The sequence below is a fragment of the Rutidosis leptorrhynchoides genome, chromosome 2 (assembly GCF_046630445.1).
Source record: "Rutidosis leptorrhynchoides isolate AG116_Rl617_1_P2 chromosome 2, CSIRO_AGI_Rlap_v1, whole genome shotgun sequence".
NCBI classification, from domain to species: domain Eukaryota; kingdom Viridiplantae; phylum Streptophyta; class Magnoliopsida; order Asterales; family Asteraceae; genus Rutidosis; species Rutidosis leptorrhynchoides.
The window spans coordinates 467584060-467598752 of NC_092334.1; the positions used below are offsets into that span (position 1 = coordinate 467584060).

Consider the following 14693-nt stretch of genomic DNA (forward strand, 5'->3'; position numbering starts at 1 on the left):
TCAATTCTTCATTCATCTACATCGAATGCGCACATGGTAAAGGCATAAGAAAATATCTTTTGAAGATGCTTCAACTAGGGTCTTCTACTTAAAATCTGGAAGACAAGATGTGGTACTTCAATCAGTTTTTGAAAACTGAATTCAGTGAGTTGCTGATTTTATGAATGCAGTCTGGTTTTTCGATCCTGCTATTTGTGAACAAAAGAAGGTACCATTTCAACTTAATATTTATGATGCAAAGTCACAAAAAACACACATATGCTTTTTAACATAAGTTAAATGTATGGGAATTGATATTTCCAAACTTGTATTTGATAGATACACACAAATTTACTAAGTTACCCTTAACGATGTGTTATACAAATTTTCTATTTCAAAATATTGGAGGGTATAACTGAAAAGTAACTACATTTATGTGTGGATCTATCAATTACATGTTTGGAATTATCACCTCCCTAAATGTATTTGGGATAGGAATGTGGTGGTTGCTTATTGTTTGTGTTGCTTTTTTTAAATTGGAGATTTGTAACATGCCCATAAAAAGTGTTTGGTTAACATATGGAACTGAAACTTTCCGGATTGCAAAACATAGAAGATATGTTGTTAAACTTATTTTAGTTACAAATTACTTATCGTTGATTTATCTATGGCAGTAAGTACATGAAACTAGATACATTGTTAAACTATGATTTGATTAAAACGACAAAAACTCTTCAATATCCACTCTTGTCAGTTGATCACCATTTCTATTTTATTAACTATTTCAGTATAACACTGATGATGACGAACTTATAAGGTTTAGTTTAGAAGAATCTTTGAAGTTGGACAAAGTCGTCGTAATGTTTGGTATATACATCGTCAGGACTGGTGATGATATAAATACAAAGACAAAATTGCTCATTTCATCCCCGTGTTTTTCGCTTTTTGCCCATTTCATTCCTGTATTTTATTTTCTGCTTTTTTTTATCCTTAAAAACATTTTAAAGTCCCAATTGCATCCCTCACCCTAACGAAAGTTAACTAAGTCTGTTAAAACTATTCACAGAGACTATCCACATAATTTTTAACCAATTAAATTACAAAAATCAATTTCTTCTTCCTCTCATTATATATTCGATCAATTCCTTCTTCCTCTAATATATTAATCAGAACTCATTACAATTCAAACCATAAAGACGACGTCTTAATACAATATATTCATAATCACACTTGATTGCTAAAGCTTCAACAATTCTGTTTTGTACCAACACACCAAGATCTATCTGCAAAAATTAATGGAATAAAAAAGAAACTAGTCATCATGTAACTACACATATTATTAATTACCAGAAGCCATGTTCATACACAACTAATCATTTAAAGATGATAATAAATATAAGCTTACTAAAAGTTGTCTTCCTTCAGCCAACATTTACTCTACGAAGAAGTTCTAGTAAACGGCACCAACACAGCCTTCACTTTATGACGAACTACTCCGGTAGTACGATCACGGCAACGTCCTCCGGTCCCTCTCCGTTGAGAAAGAAGTTCTCGGTGTATCAATTGTCGGTCAACAGATCATAAAGCGGCTTTTAAGTAAGCAATTGCCCTAATTAAACAAACAATAATCAATATAATTCCGCAATATTCAGCATACATTACACAGATCGAGTTTAAAACCCTAACTTAATTCACGAATACGTGGATCTTTAGGATCGGTGATAGAGTCACATAAAGCGGCAAGATCAATGTTGGCATCATTACGATCCTTCCAGTTCCTATGTAATAATCGATCTTCCCATGGCAACTTCTTCCCTTCTTTCAATAATTTCTCATCCTCCGTCGACATTTTTATTAATTAATAGATAAAATTATATGTGTATCTATCAATATGTAAAATAGATTTAACAAACACAAGAATCGAATAAATCAAAGTATGATGTAAGTTGTTGTAGTGGTTTTTGGGGAAGAAAGAAGAACGTTTTCAAAGATTGATGTTTTTTGTATTTTCCCCTTTTCCCCTACTTTTGAAAAAACAAAATGCACATTTTCATAATTTAATTAGTTGAATATTACGTGGATTGTCCTTTGTGAATAGTTTTAACAGACTCAGTTAAACTTTGTTAAGGTGAGGGATAAAATTGGAACTTTAAAAAACTTTACAGGAAATAAAATACAAAGATGAAACTAAGAAAGAAAATAGAAAATAAGGGGACGAAATGATCAATTTTGTCAAATACGAAATTAATCGTTTTATTTTGTCCTCATCTGTTACCGCCTTCGATAGTTGAATTCCTTTCAACCTTATGCTACTAACATGAACCCTAATTTAATTCACAAACCCTAACGATTTTAAAATTCGCAGATAAACCTCTTGCACATAGACCTCAACAATCGGCCTATTGTGATGAACTACAGTCGATATTCATCTAATATTGCCACTAAGGTTAAAAGGTAGTTATTAATCGGACGATTCGAATTGATTAAAGCTTCTTCGATTAGGTATCGTTATCTGATTTTTTGCTAGTCATATATACAGTTTCTTCTTCAATTAGTTTATTCATGCTTTAGTTTTTGCAGTATACATATGAACACATTTAGGGTTATTCATCGATTGTTTACAGTTTTCAGGTTATTCGTCCTTCTTTGCATCCATGTATTGATATTAAGTTGCATTTTTTATTGTTAGTTTGGTCCACAAATTCTCCGGTTTTTTATTTTGATCAATCCATGGGTAGAAGCTATATGCAATTACATTTTGTTTTTTGTTACCAAAATATATGCAATCAAATGCTAATCTACACAAATATTGCCTAAAAATATGTGAAGCTTTTGTATATCCACTTGGTATTCGATCATAATCAACGTGTCAAATGGTAGTATTAGTAGTTGTTCTTGTACGTTTTTGATCGTTAACATTTCTTTCTTCCGAACTTGGATGTATGGTTATTCTTGGTTTAAGTAGTTGAATAACTCTATCTAGGAAATGCAGATTAATTGAAGATTGTTTGTAGCTCAAATAAAAGTAAGTATAGCGAGATCTTTGTACGGTTTAACTGAATCAATTGTCTTTCTTTCTTTCACTACACTGTTAGTTTTACATATTTATTTATATCCATTTCTGTTTTTTTATTATAATTTATTTGTTGTTTACTGAACTCATTTTCACAACATTTAGAACGATCATAGTTTAGAAACCTAATCTTGGGCCATTGCAGCAGGTTGCATTTGATTTAGTCATATGTTGATAAAATTTCATTTACTCACTTTGAAACAACATGTACAAGTAAATTGGTAGATGTAGTTTGTAATTAGCGAAATATTATGATGGTAATTTGCTTACTATTCCGTTCTATTGGTGTGATTGAAAGCTTATAAGATCTGAGAGTAGTTTGAAGAGCGCTTCCTAATATTTTCTTTTAAGATGGACATAATCTCTATATGAGTAGGAAGTATGGATGTAAATGGGTTTATTTGATTATAAATTTAATTTAATACAAGTAAGCTTACTAAATACACAAATTTAAATTATGAGATCAAGAAACTCTTTAAGAATTTGATTTGTAAGCATATTACCATAATAGTGACTGTTACATATCTTCTCTGTTTCATTTGGACAATGTATTTACAATTAGAAATTAGATTAGATTCATCGTTTCTTCTCTGATTTATTCTCTCTCTCAATCAGCTGTGATATATTTCACCTGTTAACCAAGGTTTGTAATCTAGTGATTTTTGTCTCAATAGCGATTTAAACGTTTAACAGAGTAACTATTTGGTTTGTTAATATTCTAATTTATATTTTGTTAAATTACTAGTCTTTTTTGCATTTTGATTTAGTGTTCCAAGATGAATGCTCAAGGGTTGGTGTTAGATGAATCGATCAGCACCCTTCCTTCAGACATAATAGAAAACATCATATGGCGTCTACCAACTGAAGAGATAATACGAGCAAGCATTCTCTCTAAGGAATGGAGGTACAGTTGGAGCAAAGTTCCTAAAGCTGCATTTTATGAGGATTTCTTCGATGATGAATCAATCAATGAAAATCAGCTGCCCGTTATCGAGCAAGAGTTTGAAAATCCTCCAAGTGAAATGAAAAATATGAGTAAGAGATGTAAATTCTTCGATGCTATACGCCAATTCTTGTTACAACATCAGGGACCATTAATTGACTTCACCCTTTCCACGAGATTATCTGGCACAACTATTGATTGGGTGGAAATAGACCAAATATTACTTCATTTGTCGAGAAAGAATACTGTCAAGAAACTTCGTTTGAGTTCCCCATGTGATATGCCATTATCCATCTTCTCGTTTCATCAGTTAACAGACCTATGTCTTTCTAATTGTGGTATTTACGATGCACCAACATTCAACGGATTTGGTAGCCTGAAAACCTTATGCTTGGAGCATGTCAACATTCATAAACCTGCACTAATGCACATCTTATCCAATAATCCACTACTTAAAAGCTTCACAATGGTAAATTATTTGTTACTATAGCATTAAAGCTCATGGGCTTTCATTGCTTATTCAATTATTGTAAGTTGTTGCAGCTTACAGGAGATTATTGTAGTATTCAGATCATTGATGAAGATGAATATGGAACCATCGATGAGCTATTTCAGTTCTTGAATGTGATTGAACATCTTACTCTTACTGTTTGGGAGATTGAGGTAATTTAACACGTAATATGTTATATGTAACTGATTCAATATAAAAACTTCATTATTTATACTTGTTTGGCCTGTGTTTGAAGTGTTTATGTAGAGGGGTGGTCCCACGAAAGCTTGCAACTGCGTTAGTCCACCTCAAAAGCTTACGTTTGGAAGGAATGTCTTTCCTTATAAATAATTGGTTGCTGATTTTTATACTTATGATCAGAAGCTCCCCAAACTTAGAGAAACTAACACTAGAGGTAAACAACATGCATCTATCTTTCTTGTATCCTATTAATTAATTTTGATTGAATTTCATGTCATGTCTCTTAGGTCTTAACATATCATATCATATATAGCCAATTTAAGGGTTAAAAGTGGCTTTTTACCCAAAATACCATGAATTCAATTCCATTATTGTATATATATTATTTTACTCTCATATTAAAGGCTTCTTCTATTTAACATTGGCAGATGAAAGATCTGCCATGGATGAACTTTGACAATAGCTTATATTCTGTTACAATGCGAGATTGTTCGGATATCTGGTTAGAACATTTGATTGAATTGGAGATTGAAAATAGTGACGATACAAGGCATTTGTTGGAGTTTGCGAGGCTTATTTTGGCCAAGTCACCTATTCTTAAGAAGCTTAGATTAAAAGTTGTAACTTTGAAGTTAGTAAACGATCTTTTATCCTCCCCGCCTGCATCCCGAATGGTTGAAATCGTTGGTTTTCATGGTGGTAAAGATCATGTCATTTTTAGATCACATAAATCGGTGAGTGGAAGCTAAAATTGAGATTGATGATGTAATCTACTACTGATGGTTATTTGCTACTTGTTCTTTTGTGACTTTTTGGGTTGAATCATTTGATATTTTTTGTTTTTGGCATCATACTCGAAACTTATGGGTTGATAAAGAGTTGTGGCTGAGTTGCTATTTGTCATCTTTAATTTATGTTCTTGCCTTCTATCATGAACAATAAGCTAATGTTTCGCCGAGTAGATCCGGTTAAGGAAAACAGGGTCTTAAAACATGCTATCAGTTTTCTCATCTTTGTATGTCCATTAAAGGAGTCATCCTTGATATTATTGTTAGCAAAAATTCAGTAATGCGTAGTGACAAATTGACAATCCTGTTACACTATCCTTAATTTGTTTGATTTATTAAATATCGGCTTCTATCTATAAGTTCTTATAAAATTCTATTTCGCTGACGTCATTAAATAGATAAACTCAGGCATTAAAATATAATCTGGAACACGTGGCATATTATGTAGTTAATTTGAAGAAATAATTATGATGTAATTAACTAACAATTAAAACAAATAATTCACGATTAAAAAAATAAAAATAAAGCTGCACACATGGGACTAGGGAGTTGAGTGTAAGAGCTCTCGGTGTCCATGGGAAAATCGACCGTCAACCCCAAATCGACGTCGGGATCGACGGTCGGTCGACACCGGCACGGCGTCGATCCCGCCGTCGATTTCCAACCTCCACAAACCGACGCTGGTGGCAACGGATGAATTGTTTGATTTTTTGAAAAAACTAGCCGTTTAACGCCTAGTTTTGGGGTATTTTTTTTTTTTTTTCTTCTTCTTTTTCCTTTTTTACACTATAAATAACACTACATTTTAACACACACACACTCATTATTCACCTTTCACCACTTTATATCTTTATTCATCAATTTTTTTTATCTTTTTCCCAAAATATGTCGTCTTCTTCGAGTTCTTCCGGCGACTCGTTCACGGAGTACACAATAAACGTAATTGAAAATTTATCCGATGAAGAAGAAGTTAACTCACATCGTTATATACGTCGAAATCATTATGAAGCACATGATCGTTTGATGGACGATTATTTTAACGAGGGTTGCAAATATTCGGCTGATAATTTCAAACGAAGATTTCGAATGCGGCGACGTGTTTTTCTTAGGATTATGAATGATATTCTAAGCTACTCAGCAAATCCATTGCCGTATTATTTTAGATGGTTTCATCGAAGACAAGATTCACGTGGTAACGTGTACCTAAGAGAGCCTACTTTGCACGACATTCATCGTTTGTATGAAGGTCATGAAAGGATTCATGGTTTTCCGGGCATGTTGGGTAGTATAGATTGTGTAACGACCCTGGTTTTTCCAACATTATTTTATTAATAATTATTATTATTAATACGTGTGATTAAACGAATGTATGTTATTACATTTACTTGTTGCCATGATTAACCGTACTTGATTCTTTAATGCCCGAAACGTCTTTGTGACACCCGGAACTTACACGAATAATAATTTCAAGTATTATTTACATTCATGATTAATTTTATTAATCATTTTAATTAACTATGGTGATTAGTTAGTTACTTGGGCTTTAGTTGGAATAATTTGTAAATTACTTGAACTTGGGCTTGTTAAATGTTATGGACTCATGGTTATGGACTTATAGGCCCACTCTACCTCCCTTAATGGACTACTAGGAGCCCATATTATGTTAATGGCTAATTAATAATAAACATGGAATAAATAAATTAAGTGGAAGACAATTTCTTACAAGCATGCTAGCAATATTCCCTCATGCTCTTAGCTTTTCCCATTCCACACAAACACCACACTTCAATGCAAGAATAATGCATGTTGACCACTCCATGGATGGCCTAAAAACCGTCCACCATGGGGGTCTTGGAGGGTGGGATTGTTTTTAAATTTTGACTACATATTCTCTAGTATTATCTCACTTATACTTACACATACTTGCACACTTTCAATTGATCTCATTTTTCTCTCTACTTGGTAAGTAACAAGGCTTATTTACTCTTCTTTTTCTTCATCTAAAACAGCCCCCAACAATCATCTTCATCATCATTTCTTTTGTTGTTAAATTGTTACTTAATCTTGTTATAGTTTATTTACTTGTAGTTGTTTTAATTACTAGTTTCTTGTTGTTACATACTAATTACTAAGGAGCAAACTTTCTAGTTTGATTCTTCATTTATCTTGTGCTAACAAGAACATGCAAGAACAAAACTCTCTAGTTTATGTTCTACCTCTGTTGTTATAAAAGATTGTAAGTTCGTGGTTGTAAAAATCATACATGCATTCATGTTAGTAAACTTGAAGTTTACTTCCTAAAGATCAAGACCTAGGCTTGAATCTTTAAAAGTATGAAACTCATGAACTTGTTACTTGTTTATTTAGTTTATCACTTTCATTCTTGCACTCAAATTACACTTTACTAGTTGATAATCAAAGTTTTGTAACCTATGGTTTCACTAAAGTAAAGATTCAAGGGATGGTAATTATGATTTAACTTAATGACTTTACTTAGACTTTCACATGGGTTATGATGGTCAAGACTTGGTTAAAATGATGTAAACACATCCATGAGTTGTACACTTGAAGCCATATGCATCAAGGATGAGAACCATGATGAACATCAAGCACCAAAACCACCGGAACTCCCTTAAACTTACTGTTCTGTCCAAACTTTCTGATCAGCTGAATCCGTAACAGACCAGTAGGTCTGGGCTGATCTAACCTTGATTTTTGGATAGAACTTTTCGAGTAGATAACTTTTCATATAAGACTCGTCTTCATACGAGTTACGGTTTAGAGTCTATGGCCCTCCGAGCGTCACTAAGTCCATTTACTTTTCTAGTGTTCTGTTTCTGTTTTCTGTTTACTGTTTTCTGAGTCAGACCTAAACACCTGGGCTACTGTAACTGTGATATTAAGTTAGCTCTGTTCGAGTAGATAATTTTTCGTTTAGGACTCGTCTTAATACGAGTTACGGTTTAGGATTTATGGCCCTCCGATCGTCACTAGGTCCTCTAACGTTGTGCAGAAAATTCTGACCTACTCGCACTTAAACCGTCGCCACGGTCAAACTAAGACGAGTTTGCTTCTGAGATTTTTACCACACTTAAGGGACTCATATACGGAGCCATGGCCACTGGTCTCACCTTATTTCAGTAGGTATAGAGACATTGGTGACTGACCGAAGTCAGCCTTCGTTTTAAAACTTCCTTTATGAACAAAACATACTTATACCTTTCGTTTGATGATGTTTGATGATGACCCTTATGACCTTATTTACATACTTATCAACCTTTTAAGACAAGCTACTGACTTAGTACTATTTGACTTAGGTTGAGGACTTTTGGACCGATTACTTGCACACTTTCCCGACTCTACATTACTACTATTTTACCGCTACTTATCATTGTGAGTTATAGCTTTCCCTTTTTACTTTAACTTATTTTGGGAACTGAGAATACATGCGCATTTTATGCTTTACATAATAGGCACGAGTACTTAAACTTTATATATGTGTGGGTTATATAACGGCAGAAACATTCCCTTTAGCTCGGTAACGTTTAGTCATTGGTTTTTGAACCGTGAACGCGAATCTTAGATATGGATCCATAGGGTGTGACATCCCCACTCGGGCTAGTCGCGCTAGCATTTAACGAGTGTTTAATACTTCGAGGTTATACGCACTTTCCAAGTGCACTTTCAGGGGGTACATAAACGTTAAGTTAGTTACCGGGTGCCCGCGGTTAAGCATATACTTTTACATACTTTTGAAACGCTCGTTGTAGCACCGAAATCTCGTGGCCTACTTACATTACTGTTATACTTAAACTATAGCTCACCAACCTTTGTGTTGACCTTTTTAAGCGTGTATTTCTCAGGTGCTTGAAGTCGCTTCCGCTATCATACTAGTCGTGCTGTAGAACCCGCTGCTTAGAGTTGTTATCGCATGACTACTTATCTTGCATTCAAACTTATATACTTTTGGAACTATGTTATGTAACGACCTTTGTGGTCACGTACACTTATTTAATGCTTCTACTTAGTGAAGCTTACTTTTGGATTGTAAAACATTCGACGTTTGTTATGACGTCACTTTTATTAATGAATGCAAACTCTGTTTTGAAAACGCATATAGTACTTAACCTTGTAATGATCCTGTTGATGATGGTCCGTACGTGATGATTTAGTACGGGGCGTCACATTTGGTATCAGAGCCTTGGTTGTAGGGAATTAGGATGCATTAGTGAGTCTAAGACCGACCCGAGTAGGATTCACTAATAGGACTAATCTACAACTTGCTAGTTTACTTGTTTCCGCTGTGTTTACTACATGTTGCTGCTTACCTTTACTGCTATATGCCGTATGTTACTACATGTTTTCACTACTGCATGCTATTATTTGCTTTCGATTGCATGCTACTTTCATACGATTTGCTGTTATTGCCATGCTAGTTACTGTTATACATGATTTAAACTATTGGCCAATTATTTGCGTGCTTTATGACTTACTGACATGGAAAAATTTATTTTTCCTTGTTCAGATGTCGGACGTTCCACCTGCTGGCATTCCGGGCAGTACAGGCTCAGACCCCGTTGTCCCACCTACTGCTATACCTGCTGCTGCTGCTGCTGCCGATATTTCGGCCCCGACACCCACTGGCGATCCCGGCGCTTCCACTTCCGGAGCTAGCTCTAGTGCACCTGCCCCAGCGTCTTCTTCCAGACCCCCGAGGCAACTGGCTCGCATTGGTGGTATGGAGATCCCCGCGGAGTTCGGGGAGGGTCCTTTTCGTAATCACTGGCGCACTCCCTGCCGACGCACTCCCGACGGATACCTAGCAGTGAATACGCCAGGCCGACACCGACAGATGTTGGCCGCCTTCGGATATCCAGTTGAGCCACCCGTGTCACCACCACATGATTCAGACGACGGGTCTTCCACCGATGCTCCTTCAGACGACACCACATCTGATGACTCCAGTGATGAGGAGGATCCCGCTGACAGACCGATTCAGGCACCCTCTACCCCGCCGAAGAAGCGGTATCGCTTCGCTGGCATTATTCCGGGTCGTACTATCACTGACGCTTTTGGTCGGCGTCAGAGGATTACTGCTCGTAAACGGATGGTGCCGTACCCTGCTGACCCACTGATATTACCATCCCCACCCAGAGCCGGACCATCTACTTCAGCACCACTAGCACCACCTGCACCACCAGCACCACCTGCACCGCCAGCACCACCTGCCCCACCATCTTCCTCTAATGAGGGACTGAGGCGGGAGATTGAGATTCTTCAGGCCCGAGTTACTGAGCTTGAGGAGCAGTTGGCTCAGGTTTTGGACATCTTGCACCCACCATCACCGTAGGACTTTGTATTAGATTCTGTATTGTAATCTCTTTTGGAATTTCATATTTCCCTTATGTATCGTACGAACTTATTGTAATGTATGGAACTTATTATCTTTAATGAATGGAAATTTGAGTTGTTTACTTTTTGCACAAGTGTTCTATTTACATTATCATGGTTTTGTGGTACTTATATCTGCTTGCGTTACTTAATCAACATGTGTTGTGCTGTTTTCATGTTGATTGTTATACACTATATTATTATTATTTGCATACTGGATTTTGACTTGAGTCAAAATGTTTGTTTAGAACATCATGGCCAACGGGAGATCAACCCCTACCGCAGCACAAATTGAGGAAATGATTAACGAGCGTGTTGCTGCTGCTCTAGCTGAAAGGCAACCCCAAGCTCCACCACCACCACCACCGGTTGTTCCACCCGTCCAAATTGGGTGTACATATAAGGAATTCCAAAGCTGTAAGCCGCACTACTTCAGTGGCACTGAGGGACCAGTCGGTCTCACAAGATGGTTCGAAAAGTTAGAATCGGTATTCAGGGTTAGCAATTGCTCTGAGGCTAACAAAACGAAATTTGCATCTTGCACGCTTTCCGATGGCGCGCTTACATGGTGGAATACCATGGCCCAAGCTCAAGGAATTGATGAGGCGTATGCTACGCCTTCGGAAGAATTTAAATCTGCTATGATCGAGGAATACTGTCCGAGGACCGAAATCCAAAAGATGGAAATTGAATTTATGCAATTGAAGACCGTAGGGAACGACCTTAACAGTTACAATCGTAGGTTTTTGGAGTTGGCTCTTATGTGCCCGACCATGGTCACCCCCGAATTTAAGCGCTTGGAAAAATACTTCTCGGGACTTCCTAAGTCCATCAAGGGCAATGTTACCTCATCCAAGCCACCAAGTGTTCCCGAAGCAATGCGCATGGCGCATACTCTCTTGAATCAAATCATCCTTGACGAGCCGGAGAAGGCTAAGTTTGAAACTGGTAGTGGCGAGAAGAGGAAATGGGACAACAACCACAACAACAACAACCGAGGTAGAAACTATGATCAAAACCCGGCGAAGCGACATGAAGGTTTCAGGCAAAACAACAACACCAACCCCGGCACAAGCTCCAACCCGAACTACAAAGGAACTTTACCACAATGCAAGAGGTGTTATAAGCACCACACCGGGTATTGCAATGTTGTCTGTGAGAAATGCCAACGGACTGGGCATGTTGGTAAGGATTGTAAGGTTACTACTTTGAACGTGAAGCCAAACCACAACAACAATGGGCCTAGGAAATGTTATGAGTGTGGAAAGACGGGCCATTTCAGGAACGAGTGCCCAAACAAGCATAAGGATGGCGGACCACCACGTGCTAGAGCCTTCAATGTTAATGCAAGGGACGCCCGCGACAACCCCGACTTGGTGACAGGTATATTCAAAATCAACAATCTTTTAACTTCTGTCCTATTTGATACTGGTGCCGATAGGAGCTATGTGTGTAGACATTTTTGTGATAAGTTAGATTGGTCGTTAGTTCCTTTAAAGGAAAGTATGCTTGTCGAGGTAGCCAACGGAAAACTTGAAAAAGTGGACCAAATTGGCCGAGGGGCTATTATCAACATAGCCGGGGTAGACTTTGAGATAGACTTGATACCCATTAAGTTGGGGAGTTTTGATGTTATTGTTGGCATGGACTGGCTAACTAAGATAAGGGCCGAGATTATTTGTGGAGACAAAGCACTCCGCATACCGCAAGGAGATGACGAGCCATTGATCATTTATGGGGAGAGATGTAGCTCCCAACTGAACCTCATTAGTTGCGTGAAGGCGCAAAAGATCATGAAGAAGGGACGATTTGCTGTCCTAGCTCATGTGAAAACCGTAGGAACCGAGGAGAAGAAAGTAGAAGATGTGCGTATTGTGAACGAGTTCTCCGATGTCTTTCCCGAAGAATTGCCTGGATTACCGCCACCGAGGGCAGTAGAATTTCAAATCGACTTAGTGCCAGGAGCTGCACCTGTAGCTCGCGCACCCTATAGACTTGCACCTTCCGAGATGCAAGAATTGCAAAGCCAGCTACAAGAGTTACTTGATCGAGGGTTTATTCAACCGAGTTCTTCGCCATGGGGCGCGCCTGTGTTGTTTGTAAAGAAGAAGGATGGATCCTTCCGAATGTGTATCGACTACCGTGAGCTCAACAAATTAACAATCAAGAATCGATATCCTCTCCCACGAATTGACGATCTTTTTGACCAACTGCAAGGATCGTGTGTTTACTCAAAGATCGATTTACGGTCCGGCTATCACCAGTTGAGGGTGAAGGAAAGTGACGTGATGAAAACTGCATTTAGAACCCGCTACGGACATTATGAGTTTCTTGTAATGCCATTCGGTCTGACCAATGCACCTGCTGTATTTATAGACCTTATGAATCGTGTTTGCAAGCCGTACTTGGACAAATTTGTTATAGTCTTCATAGATGATATCCTCATCTACTCTAAGAGCGAAGAAGAACACGAGCATCATCTCCGATTAGTACTTGAACTTTTGAGACGTGAGCAACTTTACGCAAAGTTTTCCAAGTGTGAATTCTGGTTGAAGGAAGTTCAGTTTTTGGGTCATGTTGTGAGTGACCAGGGCATCAAAGTTGATCCCGCCAAGATCGAAGCTATCAGCAAGTGGGAGACCCCCACTACTCCGACTCACATCCGCCAATTTTTGGGTCTTGCCGGTTATTACCGAAGGTTTATCGAAGGTTTCTCTCTGATTTCACGTCCGTTAACCGCACTCACTCACAAAGGAAAGAAATTCGTTTGGGGAGACGAGCAAGAGAAAGCGTTTCAATTCTTGAAACGGAAGTTAACCACCGCGCCTATCCTATCACTTCCTGAGGGTAATGACGATTTTGTTGTTTACTGCGACTCCTCGAAAACTGGTTATGGTTGTGTGCTTATGCAACGCACGAAGGTCATCGCCTATGCTTCTCGTCAACTTAAGATCCACGAACGAAACTATACTACACACGATCTTGAACTTGGAGCCGTTGTCTTCGCGCTCAAATTGTGGAGGCACTACCTTTATGAAACTAAATGCACTATCTTCACCGATCACAAGAGTCTCCAGCATATATTCGATCAGAAACATTTGAATATGAGACAACGAAGGTGGATTGAGACGCTAAATGATTACAAGTGTGAACTTCGCTATCATCCGGGTAAGGCCAACGTTGTTGCTGACGCCTTAAGCCGAAAGGAGAGATCGGCACCTCTTCGCGTTCGAGCATTGAACATCACGATTCATTCCAATCTCCAGAACCAAATCCGAGCAGCCCAAGAACAGGCTCTCATAGAGAAGCACTTACGATATGAATATTTGAACATTCTCGTCTCTAAATTCGAGGTTAGAGAATCCGGACTCCGATGTTATGCCGGAAGAATTTGGGTACCACGCTATGGAGACTTACGGAGCCTCATATTGGATGAAGCTCACAAGTCAAGATATTCGATTCATCCCGGAGCGGGCAAGATGTACCATGATATTAAAGAACAATATTGGTGGCCGAATCTCAAGAAAGACGTTGCAGCTTATGTTAGTAAGTGTTTGACTTGCTCAAAGGTTAAAGCCGAGCATCAAAAACCTTCTGGGTTACTTCAACAGCCAGAAATCCCACAATGGAAGTGGGAGATGATAACTATGGACTTTATCACCAAACTGCCAAAGACAGTGGGTGGATACGATACCATTTGGGTTATTGTTGACCGTCTTACCAAGACTGCACATTTCTTAGCAATGAAAGAAACCGATACAATGGAGAGACTTGCTCAACTTTATATTAAAGAGGTTGTATCACGACACGGTATACCCTTATCGATCA

At 38.0% G+C, this 14693-nt stretch overlaps 1 protein-coding gene across 3 annotated transcripts; it reads left to right on the forward strand.

The window, feature by feature from the left end:
- Positions 1–2277: 2277 nt before the first annotated feature.
- Positions 2278–5731, forward strand: LOC139892570 (F-box/FBD/LRR-repeat protein At1g13570-like). 3 transcript variants are annotated; one of them, XM_071875680.1, is made up of 5 exons: positions 2278–2481; positions 3820–4464; positions 4539–4658; positions 4742–4900; positions 5115–5731. In XM_071875680.1, the coding sequence occupies exons 2-5, from the start codon at positions 3829–3831 to the stop codon at positions 5433–5435; spliced, it is 1236 nt and encodes a 411-aa protein (XP_071731781.1). In that variant the 5' UTR covers positions 2278–2481; positions 3820–3828; the 3' UTR covers positions 5436–5731. The 3 variants fall into 3 exon arrangements, with proteins under 3 accessions (XP_071731781.1, XP_071731783.1, XP_071731782.1); XM_071875682.1 differs by having other exon boundaries at positions 4566–4658; XM_071875681.1 differs by having other exon boundaries at positions 2278–2433.
- The last annotated feature ends 8962 nt before the right edge of the window (positions 5732–14693 follow it).

What these genes read in the sequence shown, in the direction of transcription:
- LOC139892570 (XM_071875680.1), top strand. Translation starts at nt 3,829, where the DNA reads ATGAATGCTCAAGGGTTGGTGTTAGATGAATCGATCAGCACCCTTCCT. An exon ending in TTACTGTTTGGGAGATTGAG is followed by an intron (nt 4,659 to 4,741) that starts GTAATTTAACAC and finishes CTGTGTTTGAAG; the next exon opens with TGTTTATGTAGAGGGGTGGT. An exon ending in TAGAGAAACTAACACTAGAG is followed by an intron (nt 4,901 to 5,114) that starts GTAAACAACATG and finishes TAACATTGGCAG; the next exon opens with ATGAAAGATCTGCCATGGAT.